The sequence below is a fragment of the Oryx dammah genome, unplaced genomic scaffold (assembly GCF_014754425.2).
Source record: "Oryx dammah isolate SB20612 unplaced genomic scaffold, SCBI_Odam_1.1 HiC_scaffold_26, whole genome shotgun sequence".
Classification (NCBI taxonomy): domain Eukaryota; kingdom Metazoa; phylum Chordata; class Mammalia; order Artiodactyla; family Bovidae; genus Oryx; species Oryx dammah.
This window is the reverse complement of record NW_024070210.1, coordinates 14,711,502-14,728,076: the sequence shown is the minus strand read 5'-3', so window position 1 is coordinate 14,728,076 and position 16,575 is coordinate 14,711,502. Positions and strand designations below refer to the sequence as shown.

Genomic DNA, 16,575 nt, shown 5'->3' with positions numbered 1-16,575 from the left:
GGCCTGGGAAGAGATGAAGGCTCTGAGAGTGTTACCAGCCAGGGTTTTGTGGCCTTCCCCAATCAACAGAAATTGACTAGAGGCCAGACAAGTTCAGGCAAGGCTTTATTGGTTGCCCCTGCTACAGCAGGGGGAGCGAGAACAACAGATTCCCTTGCTGGCTCAGTCCCCGAGGGGGACAAGTTGGTTTCTTATATGGGATGAGGGTAGGGGTTGTCCAGGGGGTCAGCCAGAGGGGTGGCTTAGGTGGGTTGCCCACCCCCTAGGTTCCTGTGTGCAGGGGGCATGCCTAGTACCCTCCTTTTGCTCCTGACTCCCTGCTTTTGCTCCAAGCTCTCAAAGTGGCAGTTGGGCTTTACGGGGTCTCTCTGTATCTTTTGAGTCCAGAATTGCCCCCAACTGCGCATGCATGCAATTATTTTTAATCTCATATTAGCTTCTTTGTATTTTGTTGCTCAAGGAGAGGTGTGTCCAGGGGCAGGTATTGCAGCTTTGCAGCAAAGGGTCCCGGGTCCCAGCCTATCTCAGGAGGAACGTGCAGGAAGTCCCATGGTGACTCAGTAGAGCAAAGAGACTGGGGTCCGGTTCCAAGGGGTGCTCCGACTCCAGTACAAGCTACTGTTATACCTGCCTACACGGTGCCCTGTCTGACCTGGGAAAGTGCCCATTATGGTGCCTGGCACACAGTAAGCACTTAAATGGCAGTTACTATTAATCTGACTTTCTAGTAGCCTCTACAGCCTCTCCTGCTGTCTTCTCCCCTCTTCCAGCCTGTCACTCATTCATACCCATCCCCCTTCTTGTATATTCAACCTCTCCTTCTGACCCTTTCCCTGTAAAACATGCTTATGTCTCTCTCACCTTGCATCAGAGAGACTCCTGCCCCCTGCCCCCTGGCTGCCAGGCTCGCCCCTTCCCTCCAGAGCGAGGACCTTGGGACCAGCTGGGCCTTCTGCCTTCCCCCTGGTACACTGCATCCTAGCTTGTCACAAACCTCTCTGGCCAGGGTCTCCAGGGACCTCCGTGTTGCCAAGTTCAACAGACACCATTTGGGCCCTACCTTCCTCCATCTTGGGACTTCCCTGTGGCTCAGATGGTAAAACGTCCGCCCGCAATGCAGGAGACCTGGGTTCGATCCCTGGAGGGGGAAGATCCCCTGGAGAAGGAAATGGCAAACCAATCCAGTATTCTTGCCTGGAAAATTCCATGGACAGAGGAGCCTGCTAGGCTACAAGTCCATGGGGTTGCAAAGAGTCAGACGTGACTAAGCAACTTCACTTTCCTCCATCTCGGCCCAGCACCTGAGGCCCCATCCCATGGCATCTGCTTTGGCAGATGGGACTCGACCTCCTGTGATTGTCCTCCCTTTCCTCTTGCTGCCCTTCTCCTCCCAGGCCCCCCTCCTCCAACCCTGCGAGGTGAGTGCTCCCTGCTCCCAGCATTCCGCTGTCTTCTCATTGTTCTGCTCAGGGACATCACCTAAACTCACACCTCTGACAACCACCCACAAGGCAGACAGCACCTTTCAGTTCCTGCTCAGACCTGTCTGCAGAGTGGAGGGCCACAGGTTCACCTACCATCGCCCCAAGCTGGCCCATGGCACCTCAGGCCAGTGTCCCAAATTGACCAGACCGCTTCCCCTACACCGGCGGCATTTCCTGGGCACCTGAGCTGAGGACAAGCCTGCCTCCTTCCTTCCTCTGCCTCGCCCTCACGCACCTGCAAGCTCTCCTCCTAACAGCTCTCAAAACACCCCCACCCCCTCCCCAAGTCCCTCCCCCACACAGCCCCTCCTGAATTGGCTTCATCACCTCTTGCCTGGATCACTGCAGACGCCTCCTAGCTGGCTTCTCATGCTTGCTTCTCCCTCCAAATAGTCTAGTCCTCATGCTGCTGCCAGAACGATCTTTCCAAATGGCACATCAGACAGTGTCTCTCTGCTCACACATCCTTTAGTGCCCTGCAGGCTTAATCCCCGGAGAAGGCAATGGCACCCCACTCCAGTACTCTTGCCTGGAAAATCCCATGGACGGAGGAGCCTGGTAGGCTGCAGTCCATGGGGTCGCTAAGAGTCTGGCACGACTGAGCGACTTCCCTTTCACTTTTCACTTTCATGCATTGGAGAAGGAAATGGCAACCCACTCCAGTGTTCTTGCCTGGAGAATCCCAGGGACAGAGAGGCCTAGTGGGCTCCCGTCTATGGGGTCGCAGAGTCGGACACAACTGAAGCGACTTAGCAGCAGCAGCAGCAGGCTTAATCCCAAGCCCCTCAGCTTTGCTCACGAGGTCTTGCCTGCTGGTCCTGCCTCACTTCTTCCCACATTCCAGCCAAGCCAAGCTAACTGTTCATCCTTCTCAGGCGGAAACTTACTCTCCTGCCCCTAACTTCTTCCTCCCCCTTCCCTCCTTCCTTCACAGGCCCCACTTTATGGAAGGGGGGATCATCTTTCCCAGTGATCCAGATCTGTGCTCCTGGGGCCCTGTGGTCATAACACTTAGCCATCCCCTCCCTGCACTGAGAGTGTGTATTGGGGGGATGGTAAGTGTTGTCATTGATGGGCGGGGCCCGAGCGGAGCACAACTAAGGGTAATGACAACCGCTGACCAGCACGGTGTGCCAACAAACTGACACACACTGTGTTAATTCTTCCAGCAACTGGGTGTTCCCATCCGCAAGGAGGACAATGAGACTCAGAGATCAAAGGATGTACCCAAAGTTAACAGCAGAGCCAGGTTTGTAACCCAAATGTCGATGGATCGGGGCCTGTTGGGTGAACATAAGTTTTCAGGGAAGCAGCGACTTTTGATAAATGTAGAAGGAGAAGCAGGAGGTGCAAGGAAGGTGATGCGAATGGAAGCAACGGCCTGGCTGTACATCCTCAGTCGGCTTCTGCCGCCTGCCCGGGGCAGGGGAGGGGGGTGGAGAGGAGGGAAGGGGACAGGAACCCTGCTCCAGGCACTTTGCCTGCGTGGGGAGGAGAGAGGACCCTGGGAAGAAGCCACTGGCAGGTGGGACGGGAGATGAAGGGATAAGGAGTGTCCGCAGGCTCTGACTCAGCTGGTTCCCAGGGAGAAGGGCTTGACCTGGACCATTGCAGGATTAGGAAAAAGAGACACAGGCTCTCAAAGGCCCTCCCCGCCCCTGCCACCTGCTGACCCCTTCTGCCCCTGTGGGGGAGGGGGCCCCCCAAGCACAGGTAGGAGTGGATTAAGGCACCCTGCCTTTCCCCAGCTCTGGCTGTGTTACTCAGTCACCGAGGAAACATGGAGGCCTTTTGGGGCTGGAAGTAGCCTGCAGCCTGAGAAGCCACCTGCTGGCAGATGGCTTGGCCAGGTATTTTAGCCCCCCCCCCTGCTAGGGGGGGCACCTAAGGCAGCTCCAGCTCTGGGGCCCCTGCTCCCTGGGAAGCTCCCAGCCAGGCATTCTCTCCTCCTCCGCCTCCCCTAAAATGATCTTAATTTCAGCAGGCTCCCCCCTACCCCCGCCAGTCCCTGGGTCCCCTTGCCCCACTGGAAGGGGCATGTTGGCAACTTCCCAAGTCAAGAATCAGCTGCCTACACTCTCGGCAAACGGTGGTGGTAGCTGGGGCTGGGTGGTGGCAGGGGGGTGTGGGTTGCAGATTTGTAGGAGGAGGTCACGTGACTGTCTGGGCTGAGACCCAGGGGTGCAGAGCTAATTCCTCTGTGTTCACATGGCCCGGCATTCCAGAGCTGCCTCTCCCTGGGTGCTGGCCGCCAGCATGGGCCCCCAGCACCCTCAGCACCCCAGACCTGTTCTCAAGGCAGCCCGGACCTCCTGCCTGGAGCTGCAGTTTCTGAACCACTGCCCATGGTTCCGGATTTCACAAGCTGGCTCCTCCTTGCAGGGAAAACCCAGGCCTCCCTGGAAGGGTGTGTCCTGGTAGAGAGGGAGGTGTGGGGGCCAGGGCCCGGGGAGTGTGTGAATGACCTTCAGAAGTGAGAGGGGCAGTGAGGGCAGGCCGGCAGAGGTTACTCGATACTGTGTGACCTGGTTGCTGGGTCTGTAAAGTGGGAGTAATAATAGTATCTACCGTGGATATTTTCCTGTCGAAGGAGAATAATTACAACAAGCCATCTCAAAGCCTCCGTACTAAAGGAAATAGGAGACAACAAAGCCCAGCCCTCTGTGGGGTCCAGAGGTTACACTCAATACTGTTTCTCCCTCGCTGTTTTATTTAGCCACAGTTTGTCAGTCTGTCACTAGGGAAGCCGCTCTGAGAGCTACACCAAGCTGCCCTGGGGCATGGCAGAGGGAGAGGAAAGTGACTGTAGAGGAGAGTGCTAGACACTGCAGGGGACACTTGGTCTTCATGGCCACTGCCCCCTCCTCCGAACCCAAATTCCTTCCAGAGACCCCCACCCCACCCCCCGCAAGCCACAGTGAGGCTTGCATAGGGATCCCAAGGCTGGCACCATGGTGACGTAGGTTTAAGTACACGGGTTGGACCAAGGGCATGCACGCACACACAGACACAGACACACAGACACACACATGCATGCGCGCGCACACACACACAGACACTTGCCCAGGAGCCAAAAAAAAAAAAAAAAAAACTAATAGCTAATCCCTGACTGTGGAGGAGAGGACACAAACAGCCCCCTCCCCCACCGCCCCTAGACTCAGACCAGGGCACGGACACAAGTCCACTTCCTTGCCCTGGACCTTCCTTTCTGTCTTTGGCTTATCCTAAGATCTACTCTCAAGAGATATATATTATAAATCTGAGCTTCTTTGTGCATCTAATACTGTTGAAAATACACATAAAATAACTGTCAACAGTGCTTCCCTCGGCGGAGGGGAACTGAAGGCCTGGAAGGGAAGGAGGCTGATGGACTTTCCCTGAGTACTTGTTCATGCTGTTGGATTTTTTTTCTTCTTGCTATGTATTTAGAATACCTTTTTAAAAATTAAGATACTCTACCCTTGGGATGGAAGAATGGTGGAGGGCTTTGCTTGCTGTGCTAAAGAAACTGGACTTTATTCTGCAGGCAACAGAAAGCCGAGAGGTTTCTACGCAAGGAGATGACATATAAAAGGCATGTAAAAGAAATGCCCGCTGCAGAGTCCTTGGCCTGGAGTGGGCGGAGACTGGAACCCATGGGAGGCCAGTTGGGAGGTTGTGACACTTCTCTAGAGTCTGCAGTAGGGACCCACCAACTGTGGATTCACAATATGGTGCCCGCAGGGAAGTAAGCTGTCGCAGATCATTCTTTACTGAAGTTTAGGGGTAGCAGGCAGCTGGGCAGAGACTCCTGAAGAACAACCCTGCTCCAAAATCCCTGGATGGAAATATGGCTTGGACAGCACTGCAGTGTGTCCCTAGCACAGGAAGCCTAGAAAGTGCCCTCTCCTGGGGGCTTCCCAACAGCCCCTCCTGGGGACAGCCTCACTCACTAGCCTTGGAGACCGTGGAGACGGGGAGTTGGGGAGAGGGCTGGGGGACCAGCTGAAGCTCTGAAGCTGGGTTTCCTGGGTCCTGTGGTGTCAGAAGTCAGAGGCCTCCTGTGTGGAGCAACAGAGGAGTTCTGGCTCTAGGCTGCCCTGGGCTTGAATGGAATACCAAGGATGGCCTGCGTTATTTATCATCTCTGAGCTCAGTCGGCATGTCTATAAAATGAGGGTCCTCACACCTTCCTCGCAGGCTGGTCTGAAGTGTGCACTTACCCAGCACCTGGCAGGCCACTTGTTTCCTAGGTGGCCAGGCAGAAGGGCGCGACAGGGAGGGGACAGAGAAGCTCCAAGTTGAAGGAAAGCTGGCAAGAGTTCAGGTCTCCCTACCTCTTATCTCCGTACTCAAACGGTTCCTTATCTGACCATCTTTAAACCTTCAAAATTTCCAATCAGCAAAGGGGAATGTGGTGTGTGGGCCCATGGCTCAAGAGGTTCAGAGCTGCAGCTGCTGCTGCTAAGTCGCTTCAGTCGTGTCCAATCTGTGCAACCCCATAGATGGCAGCCCACCAGGCTCCCCTGTCCCTGGGATTCTCCAGGCAAGAACACTGGAGTGGGTTGCCATTTCCTTCTCCAATGCATGAAAGTGAAAAGTGAAAGTGAAGTCGCTCAGCAGTGTTGGACTCTTAGCAACCCCATGGACTGCAGCCTACCAGGCTCCTCCGTCCATGGGATTTTCCAGGCAAGAGTACTAGAGTGGGTTGCCATTGCCTTCTCCACAGAGGTTCAGAGAGGACTCCACTAATCAAGGCCCACGTGATATTTACAGTCAAAAGCCTAGACATTCCTCTCAACATACCCTTCTCCAAAAGCTAGAGCTGCAAAAGAGACCAGGGGACAAATGCTTGTTCCCTGTCCTCTAAGAGCTACTAAAAACACTGAGCCCCACCCCACTAGGTACTCTCTCACCGTTTGCCAATTTGATCACCATCTGTTCTCATATAAAGCTCTGCTTAAGCCCAATGTCCTTAATTTTTAAAAGTCCATTGGAGTTGTTCCCTACTAGGAATCTAGCCCAGGCTCTGCCACTGTGTGACTTTAGGCAGGTTCCATCATCTCTGTGCCTTGGGGTCCTCATTTTTACTAGGTGGACGGACTAGACCTAGGTTCTAACCTCAAGGTCCGTGGATGGATTTTAGATGTGCGTGAACCCCTTTAAAAATCAGGTAACATTGGTTGCGTCCCAGAAGAGAACTAGGTGGCCAAGGAGCCACTTGTAGAATGAAGACCTGACAGTTGTACTGTATTCCCCTTTGCATCTTTTGAATTTTGAGCCAAAGGAACATGTTACCCATTTAAATATAAATACATAAAAGTTGTATTAAAAAGGAAAGAAAATGTATGCAAGACCATGTGTGGGGGGCACATAGTTTTGAAGGAAGGATCCATCATTTTCATCAAATTTTTCTAAGGTGCTCTGACCCCAGAAAGGTTTAAAAAAAGTTGTACTAGATGCCCGTAACCGTCATTCCCTGTTCAGATTTCCTTGATTTGACAAAGTATTAAGAGAAAACAAAAGTTTTCAGAACTCGTTACATCAAGAGCCTGGGCTGAATGCATGTGAAAATGCACCCTGAAATCATGTTTAACAACATAGGTGTGCACGCCTACATGAGCTGAAGAGTTTAGATGTGAATGCCAGACTTATTTGACAGGATGAGTTGTCCTCACTGGTGGAGAGCAAGGTCAAAAACTGACCCCCATCAGCCTATTCTGTAAAAGCTGTTGAACTAAGTCCTCCTTGCGCCGCCCCTGTACCCACTCAAAGAAACATCCAGCTCAGATTCGCTGCACAAACAATGCCTATAAATAAAAGCAATATGGATTTTTTTTAAAGTGTTAGCCATTTTGGCATGGAGTGGCGGGAAGGCAATAAGAAGCAGGAAATGGAGGAGGTGGGCAGATCCAGGGTGAACTGGAAATGAAGGAAGCCTAGCTCATCAGAGACCTACGTCTGAACCTCTGAAACCCACAAGAATCCTCTTGTGCTGGAGAGGAAATTACTTCCTGGGTGTACAACTATGGATGGCGTCAGGGTGGAATCTAGCTGAGGGATCAAAGCAAGACTGGTTAAGGCAACCCGACTAGCAGCTGAATGGGTCAGAGCAATGAGAAAGGTCACAGTTTCAAAAAAAAAGAAGAGCAGAGAGGCAGCCGCCATTTAACAAATGGCCCTGGGCAATGGTAAACTTTAATTAACTGCACCATTATAATTCACTTCCACTCCAAACCCCAGCTCTCCCTCTCAGCACCTCCCTCCTTCCTTTCCCCCAGGTCTCATCAAGGCAGGTTTCCTTAGTGAAACCCAACTGACCGCCTGTGCTGGAGGCTTCATTATTACAGCTCTGCCTCTTCTGCTAATAATGCACCCAGCCACAAGAAGAAAGAGCAAACTACCGTTCTCAGCTCTTAATGACAGGCCCCTTGTCTACCTATGGGCACTAAATCAAGGATCCTGAAATCCTTCAAGTTCCTGAAAGGAATACCGTAGCAATGAAGCATTCAGTGGCAGGTGAGCAGGAACAGATGTGCACACAGAGGCAGGTTAACAGGGCCAATGTCCCCTGGAACCACTGGACAGTACTCACCAGGTTCACACCCAGACCCCGTCATCCACACGCCCAAGTTGCCATGCGCAGCTCAAGGGCAATGGCTGCACCCACCACGCCTTCATTCACTGGTGGTTAAATCACACCAGTGACACTCTATCTCTTTATTCTCAGGCTGCTGAGGTTTACCCATTTTATGTGTATGTGCAGTGGGAGTGGGGGTGGGGAACACCTCAGAGGATCTTCCAGGCAAAACATGCTTGGTTTTTATTAATGAACTTATGAGAAAAAGCCAACCCAGACCTTTAAGTGAAACGTGTGATTGGTAGCCAGGCGAGGACAGGTTTTAGAATTAACTCTTCCTACGGTCTGCTATGCATTATCACCCCCCAAGTTAATTACCCCTGAGGATGAAAATAGGTTTCATGACTCATAAGCACCAATACAACACTTGGCAGCAGATGAAAATGCAAGGACACATTTGCAGGAAGCTGACACGCACATCTATTTATATGTAGGGAGATTCTTAAAGAGGTGAGACAGGCACCTCCCGGGTACCAGGATTAAGAGACTGCTGCAGATCCATCAATTGCCATTTATCCACACCCTCAAACACACACACATACACACACACAGAGTCATGGTTTTCACTACTTTAAGGATGGTGGTGGCAAAGCACGAACAGAAACTAAAAGGCTGTTATTAACAGCAAGTCAGAACACCAACCCAACCTTCACACGGGTGTTCTGGAGCAACCAGTGGTTTGTTTTTCCCCAAACTCATCTGTACCCATACCTACCGCCCTACCCTTTGATTTGAGTGGGGTGGGCATTGCCAAGTCTCTTTTCTTATTTGCTATACCTCTGGCCTCTGCTCTTCCTCTAGTGATAAAGGTCTCAGCCCAGCTTACCTCGACCAGGAATGGGCTGTGGCCTGGAGTGGATTTCCAATAGGATCTGGGGTTTTTTGCTTCCTCCATCTCATTTTCTACTTTCCTTCCATTTGCCTCTCCAAGAAAGTACATGGTTCAAACCAGGTTTGTTTGCCTTCCCTTAGTTCCCATCTAGGCTCAATCAAGGGGCTCTGAATCCCTAAAGGATGTTCCAGTCCCATCCCCTTCCTTCTGTACCTCACAGATGCCACCATAAAGTTGAGTAGATGAGTAATTGCATTTCAACCGGCAGGAATGGGTTCTATTTGCTGTCATAAGCCATCACTGCCCCAGGAACAGGGTTTGGGTTTTTTTCCCCTCTCTCCCACTCTGAAACCAACTAGGTGTTCTGCTTTAAAAATTATCATCAAAAGCAGGGGGTGGGGGGGACGTGGGGCAGTGAGAAGGAAACGTGTCACGAATGAAGTGAAACTGCTTCCACTGCAGGAACTGGAAGCTGCTAAAACTGAGTACAATGAATGTTTCCCACTTGCACACCCCTCCCGCCGGCTGCCAGCTCCATGGCACTTTTTGCTTTAAATGTACACCAGTGATTTCTGCCACACCCAGGAGGCAAAGCGCCCGTTGTTTTCCTGCTTCCCCTCATCCCACCTGCCTAAGCTACAGCTGCCTTAGGTATCAGCATATACTCGGGGCCACAGGGCAAGGGACCAAAAAAGCATTCCTGACAAAGTCATTTGCAGCTGGGGTGCGCATGGCAGGGGTGGGGAAGCAGAGATGCTGAAGAGTAAACAGAGATTGCTTAGTCAGCAACTGTCCCGCCCCAGAGATGAATGTAAATAGCCTGGTACAGAAGGGGAGGAGCGGTCAGCCAGCACTGGGCCTTCTACAGAGGCCACCGCTGAGGGCTTTCAAAGGCACCGGCGCGCGTCTGTACTGTCTGTCTGTCGGAAGTAGTGAGGCGCTGTCCCTGCTGGGGCAGCTGTGCAGTCTTAGCCCTGGAAAAACACACTTGCTGACTCGAGGCAGAATTAATATCAATTGAATTTATTACAAGTTACTAAGCTCCAAGGCACATTACAGTGTTCTGTTAACTACAGAAATGTATAAAGGACAAACAGAGCAGATTCTCCATGTCTAGCATTTTGCTCTACTGTTCAAAAAGCATCCGTGCATCAATAAAGCAAAAACAAAACAACACGTGAAGATCCAACACATTCAGGTCAGTAGAAACAAACCAAAAAACATTTTCCCTCACCAACTTGCAACAAAAAACACCCACCCACCCCCAACACCCCCCTTACCATTTTGCAAAGGAAACAGAAAAAAACAACAACAAAAAAAAAAACCAGAACAAAACTGAACAAAATAAAGTGAAGACTTCAACACTTGGGGCTGTTCAGAAAGAAGCTCTCACCATTTTATAGCATCATTTTTTTTTAGGCAGCAACACTGGCCTTGGCAAAAAAAAAAAAAAAAAAAAAAGTCACTTTTTTTTGTGTTTTTTTTTTTCCTTTCAGTGAGTGCATAACATTTACAAAAATACACACCAGCAGCAGTCGTTGCTAAGGGCTATTACTTCTGTACCTAGGCAAACACTCTGCCACCAATAAATGCTAACAAATATGATGCAAATGACCCAACCAATTATTATACTTAACACAAACCAGCTTATCCTTCAAATGAAGAAGTTAACATACCTTTGTTTCAAAATATAGAAACATACGACGAAAATAATGTCTATACATAAGACTAACTTTTTGCAGTTTGTTATATTCACAATTCTACATCTTGGGCGCGAAGGGGTGGGGGGGCGATCAAGGGGTTGGGGAAGGGGCCCTTTGGACAGGAGAGGAGCTGGACTGGGGCAAAAGGGATGGATATCTCCTGGTTCAAGGGTCTCTCTCCTTTTTCACTTTAACATCCCCAGCTAAGATCGTCGCGATTTCGCCCTGCATGAAGGCCCAAGGTACATTCGACCCAACTAGGGGGCATTTCTCTCCGCTGGGGCAGTACACCTCGCCGGTAGCCCCCTGGGCCTTGATACTCTCTCTAGAGCAAGGGAAGCAGAATTTGTGGCTGGGAACGGAGGGGCACTGGACGAAATGCGTGTCCTCCAAACGTTCGTGGCAAATGGTACAGCAGAGGGGCCCGCTGTTGGCCATAGGGGAATCCGGAATGTTTTGGGGATGCACTTGGTCCATGCCCGGGTGGGTGCTAGGCGGCGGGGGCGCCACCTGTAAATTCAGGTCCCCGTTCCGCGACGTCAGGCGGCGCTGCCCAGGTACGGAGGCCGGTGACACCGGGCTGCTGCTGTTGCGCCGCGCGGAGGCCGTGGTGGAGTGCACCGAACTGCCGTCCTTGGGCGAGTGCGCCGTGCCCAGAGTGTCTGCCACCGACATGAGGGCGGCCATGGGCGACGGACCGTTCTGAGGGGCTGACTCGGGCGGGGTGGTCCGGTTGGAATGGGGTCCCAGGGGTGGGGGCGGCGGGGGCGGGCCCCCTGCCGCGTGCCCCGGAGCCGCGAAGCCCCCAGCCGACATGGTGAGCTTGAGGGCCTCGCTCTGATTCGCCATCCACTGCTGCCTCTGCTGCTCCTCGCCCAGCTTCAGCGCGCCCTCGGCGGAGTCCGGGGGCTCGGGAGACGCCTTCCTCTTGCGCAGGCTGGCGGCTGCGCCCCGGCCCGAGGGGGTGGTGGGCGGCAGGGCCCCGGTCCCCGGAGGTGCGCTGGGGGCGCGGCTTAGACTCACCAGGGCCGTGGGCAGCATGGGGCAGCTGGCGTCCAGGTAGGGCTGGGGCAGCATGTCGGCACCGGGCACGCCCTCCTTAAAGAAGCGCACGGCTTCGGGAAGCAGGTCTCCAAGGAGGCGCCAGTCCCCGGAGCCGTGCTTCTTCTCATATTCCAAGTACTTGAAGCCAGAGGAGAGACCCCGGCCAAAGTCCTTCATACAGTCCTGGTACATCTGCTTGGCCACCCCGGAGGCGCTGGAGTACACGTTGCCCGAGCCCGTGGGGTACTCGATGAACAGCTTCAACTCGTAGTCCATGCCGGGCTTGGAGACGGCGTCGAAGGCGAAGACGCGGCCCAGCAGCGAGTGGTCCTTCTTGAAGCGCACCTCATAGGGCGTGCAGCCGGCCAGCGTGAGCAGCGTGTCGCGGACCATCTTGGGCTTGTTGGCCCACTCCTCCGCGCGATTGCGCAGGCTCTCGCTCAACTCCGCCAGGGCTTCGGCGTTCCGCTGCTTCTCCTTCAGCTCGCGCTCCTGGTCGGTGCTCGACACCGATCCGGGCCTCTTGCCGCCAGCACCCACGCCCACCTCGGCCACCGACGACGAGGTCGAGGACGCCGCGGAGGACGAGGCGGCCGAAACGCCGGGGGCACCCCCGAGGCAAGCGGGGCCCCCGGGGGCCCCTGGGGGCGCAGGCGTCGGGGGCCCACGGCTGCCCAGGGCGTGAGGCGGCGGCGGAGGCAGCACCGGAGCGCTGGCCGGGCCGTTAAGCAGCGTCTGCGGCAGCAGGTTGGGGGGCACGGTGAGCTGGGGGCCTCCGCCACCCCCTGGGTTGGGCAGCCCTGCCACTAACCCGCCGTGCGTCCCGCGCCGAGACGCCACCGATGCCGCCGCCGAAGAAGAGTTGGGGCTCTGGCGGTTCAGCTCCGGGGGTCCCTCCTCCGGGTTGGGCTTGGGGAAGCCGTTGGGGCCCCCCAGGCCGTTGGGCAGCCGCGCGGCGTGGCTGCTGCTCCCCAGGCTCACGGGCGGTGGCGGGTACTCGAAGCGGCTGCGTTGTTCCACCGCGGCCGCGGCGGCCGCGCTCAGGCCGTAGCGCTCCAGGCCGGACGGGGCCGCCAGCACCGCAGGCTTGCTGGAACCATCGACGTGGTTGAGCTGCTGCTGCTGCTGTTGTTGCTGCTGTTGTTGCGCGGCGGCCGCAGCCGCTGCCGCTGCCGCCGCCGCCGCCTCCTTAGCCGACAGAGCCACGGTCTTGACCCCGACGGGCGGCGGCGGCCCGGGGGAGCGGCCGTCCTGGAAGCAGCCGTGCGCCCGTTTCAGCTGGCGCGCTGTCTCAATCACAAACTCGATGCGATCAGCTCCCTCGTAGTTGACGCAACCGCGGCATACGGGTTCCGAGAAGTCCCAGATCATGGCCCAGGGCATGCGGGGCAGGTCGCACAGGTAGCAAGACTGTCTCCGAGACGAGGACACCTGCGCTGCCGACATGATGCCCGCCCTGGGGAAGGGAGGCCCCCTCCCCCGGCCGAGCTGTCTCCGCGGCGCCTGCTCCTCCCGGAGGGCCGGCCGGCTGGGGCAGGAGTCCGGCTGCGGGGGGAGGAAGCGGGGGGTGGGGGGGGTGAGAAAGTTCTGCCCCAGGGGCTGGAGCGAGCGCGAATGTCCACCGCCAGCTAAGTGCCTGGACACCGGGGACTCCACCGCCCAGGCGGCGGACGAGTGCAGCCCAGCTCCTCGCCCCCACCTCCTCCTACTGCGGCTGTCTTGTCGCGAGGTGAGCTCCGGCGCCTTCTTCCTGGTGTCGCGGAACCAGGCTGGAAGCTCCGGGCCCGGGGCGGGGGAGGGGGCGAGGGTGGCCGGGTGCTGGCGGCCGTTGGCTCTTGGCCCCCTCCCCGGAGTACAAGCTGGTGCGTGGAAGCTCGCAAGGGGTTGTCTCTTCCTCTCCCCTGGTTGGCGGGGTGTGTGGGGGGGGAACCCCCTACGACCTGCGTCCTCTCCCCTCCAGGCTCCCCGGGACGATGGCTAGAGGGTGCAGTGCCACCCGGCGCTCGGGTCCAATCTTGCTGAAGCGGCTTCCCCGGAGGGCCGGGGGAGGAGCTGGCAGCCGCGAGGCGCTTCTCCCCCTCCGCAGAGGTCGGCCGGCCGTTCCGCTGGCGGCGGCTGGGCGTGCACGGCCGCGAGTGCAGCCGCCGCGGTCACTGCTTCCAGGACGCACGAGAGCCGAGGAGAGAAGGCGTGCACGCCAGCAGGCTCCTGCCGCCGACCCCAGCCCCTCCACCCACCCGCCCGCCTGTCCCGGGCCTGGCCGGCGGCTCCGGGGGGCCCCCCGCAGCTGGCGGCGCTCACGTTGGCTGCAGGGCGCTCGCGCGGCGCCTCGGCCCGGGTCGCATCCCTTTCCCAGCTAGCGCTCGCCTGGAATGTGGGGTTGTGATTGTTAAAACTCTACGTTCCGGAGGCGCGGCGCGGCGCTCCCGCTCGCGCTGCGGCTCGCGCTGTCCCGGGCTTGGCCGCGCGGGATGCCGCCCGGGCGGAGCGCTGACGTCACCACCACGCTCTGCACCAGTTCTCCCCCCTCCCGCGCCGCCCCTCCCCTTTACACTTCCTCCGTGGAGCCCACTTGTTGCTCGGAAAAGCGCATGCGCGGCAGGCCGCCCAGATTCCTCCCAGTTGGCCCCGCCTCCGCGCCTCCGCCCTCCCCTCCCCCCCGGCCTTGTGTGCGAGCGCGCGCGCGCGCGCGTGTGTGTGTGTGCGTGTGTGTGTGTGTGTGTGTGTGTGCGTGTGTGTATACAACAGCTGAGGCCCGGCGAGCTGATGCTGGAAGTCCAGCGCTGGAGCGGGGAGGGGGGGTTGGAAATTAAAACAGACGATGACCTTTCCTTTCCCCGCCTGGCTTTCCCAAGTTTAAAACGCTTTTCAAAACCACGAGCGTCGCTTCCGATCCCGCTCCCCACCCCATCCCCGCCCCACCCCGGGGGCAGTGAATTTAAATGTGTCCTGTCTCAAGATTTTTTTCGCTGTGAATTTCATAATATATAAAATTTGCATATTTCATCTGCAATCAAACCTCTTTCCCCCCATCCACGCCCCCCCCCCGGATGAATGTTACACTCATTACTACCCCTGATGCCGAAGCACCTGCAAGACTAGCTGTTCTCCAGTTTTCCAGAAACTGCCTTTTCGCTTTTGTTTTTGTGCCCTGGTCTAGGAACCTGAGCTTCAGCGACGAAGCTAAAATGAATTCCGGGTGAGCCACCCCTCCCCCCAAGCCGCACTCTAAAAATTTTGGCTGAATGTCTAAAGAAGCTACGAGCACCCCCGGAGGCCTTTAAGGAAAACAGTCTACTGGCTGCGCACAGCTGCAGTTGGGGGCAGGGAGGGGGAGGTGCTGGAGAGACCAGACAGGTGAGTGGTTTTCCCCGGTTTGATAAAAAGAAGGTGGGGACAGCCATTTAATAATATCGATAGAGCTTTGTAAAACACCGCCGCCGTTTTTCAAAATTCTTTTCTCTGTGCTGTGATTTCATTCCATAGGGCCCTAGAAGGCTGAGCAAAGTCATGATTTTTTTTCGGTTACAAGATCACGTCTCATCATTAGTGTTTATTGCGGAACAGATATGTTGGTCAAAGGGGCATTTCCACTGATTCTTTCAAGTATTGGTTTTTTCCATGAAGACTAAGATAGTCCTGGGCAAGAAGGGTGGCCATGTAATGGAATTTCAGATTCTGGAGTCTGACACACTTAGAATTTTCTCTTACTGGCTTTGTGACCTTGAGCTATTACTTAGCCTAACATAACCTCTGTTTTCCATCTGTAAAATGGGATCCGAGCTCCTAACTTATTTAGGAATGTTTGAACTGTCATTGTATTTCTTGTTACAACTCATTGTGACTTGCTGTGGGTCAGACACTGTTAGGTGGTTTACTTATGTTATCATTAAACCTTCAATACTATCTACAAGGTAGATTCTATTACTGACTGTGTTTTACAAGCTCAGAAAACAAGGAGGTTAAATAACTTGTCCAAGGTCACACACCCATGAGAGACAGAACTGGGATCTGAATACTGTAAATCTGTTTTGAATGCTGCCTTTGACAAGTTTAGGTTCTCAGTGGTATTTTGGAGTGCTCAAAATTTCCATCAGCCCGCCCCCCACCCCCAGTTTGTTACACACAATTCTCATGTAAAGTGCTATGTAAATACATCTTCATAACTGCCCCCCACCCTCCCCTTCCAAATAGATTGTGCCATTGACTTCTTCCATAGAAGCTGTGGACCTGCTACTGCCAGAGACTGTAGCATAAATACGCCACACATTGTGTAGAACGGTGTCAGGTATATAGGAAGCCGTGAGTAAGTGTTGGCTATTATTGGTATCCATATTGATGGTACTATTGCTGATTAACGTATAGAAATATTTTGTAAATTACATAGAACATAAGGATCCCTACTTTTAGCACTACTATTACTACTAATTGTAAAAAAAAAAAAAAGTTCAGTTGAAGCAACAAGAAGTATTTTGATTTTGACACTTGACCTTCAGAACCTGTTTTCCCCCATTCAGCCCTCCCCAGCACCCTGATTTCCCACTCATTCTGGGGTCCTAGGGTGCAAAAGAAGGTGAATTTTTAAGAATAGGGAGAAAGGGGGAAGGAAGAGCCCTAGGGAGCCCCTCTTTCATCTCAAAAGCAGTCAGATTTCTGTTTCTGCAAAACAGTGAGCTCACTGTGCACTCCCCAACAATAATAAACTTTCGCAGGCCGCTGGCTCCCGGCAGTGATTCCTCTGTAAAGAGCTGCTGGGAGCATTGCTTCACCCTCCCAGACTTCAACCCTCCCCACACCACAGCTACCCTGGAGTGAGTCAAAACACAGGGCTAGGAAAATAGAGTGACATTCCCACCAGCCTGGGGCTTGAGGCTGTTTAGATTTAGCTTGGCT

General features: G+C 54.6%; 2 protein-coding genes across 2 annotated transcripts; one reads left to right on the top strand and one right to left on the bottom strand.

Annotated features, from left to right (window-relative positions):
• Positions 1-9,937: 9,937 nt before the first annotated feature.
• IRF2BPL (interferon regulatory factor 2 binding protein like) lies at positions 9,938-14,565 on the bottom strand. The gene has a single exon (XM_040226013.1). It carries the CDS (start codon positions 13,126-13,128, stop codon positions 10,804-10,806), a length of 2,325 nt encoding a protein of 774 aa, XP_040081947.1. The 5' UTR covers positions 13,129-14,565; the 3' UTR covers positions 9,938-10,803.
• On the top strand, positions 13,127-15,599 carry LOC120853609 (transcription initiation factor TFIID subunit 4). The gene is made up of 3 exons (XM_040227575.1): positions 13,127-13,497; positions 13,707-15,039; positions 15,169-15,599. The coding sequence occupies exons 1-2, from the start codon at positions 13,127-13,129 to the stop codon at positions 14,671-14,673; spliced, it is 1,338 nt and encodes a 445-aa protein (XP_040083509.1). The 3' UTR covers positions 14,674-15,039; positions 15,169-15,599.
• Positions 15,600-16,575: the final 976 nt, after the last annotated feature.

Excerpts from the sequence above, each read along its gene's own strand:
- LOC120853609 (XM_040227575.1), top strand. The coding sequence starts at position 13,127 with ATGATGCCCGCCCTGGGGAAGGGAGGCCCCCTCCCCCGGCCGAGCTGT. Across the intron at positions 13,498-13,706 it reads GAGGGGGCGAGGGTGGCCGG|CGGCTTCCCCGGAGGGCCGG; the intron begins GTGCTGGCGGCC and ends ATCTTGCTGAAG.
- IRF2BPL (XM_040226013.1), bottom strand. The coding sequence starts at position 13,128 with ATGTCGGCAGCGCAGGTGTCCTCGTCTCGGAGACAGTCTTGCTACCTG.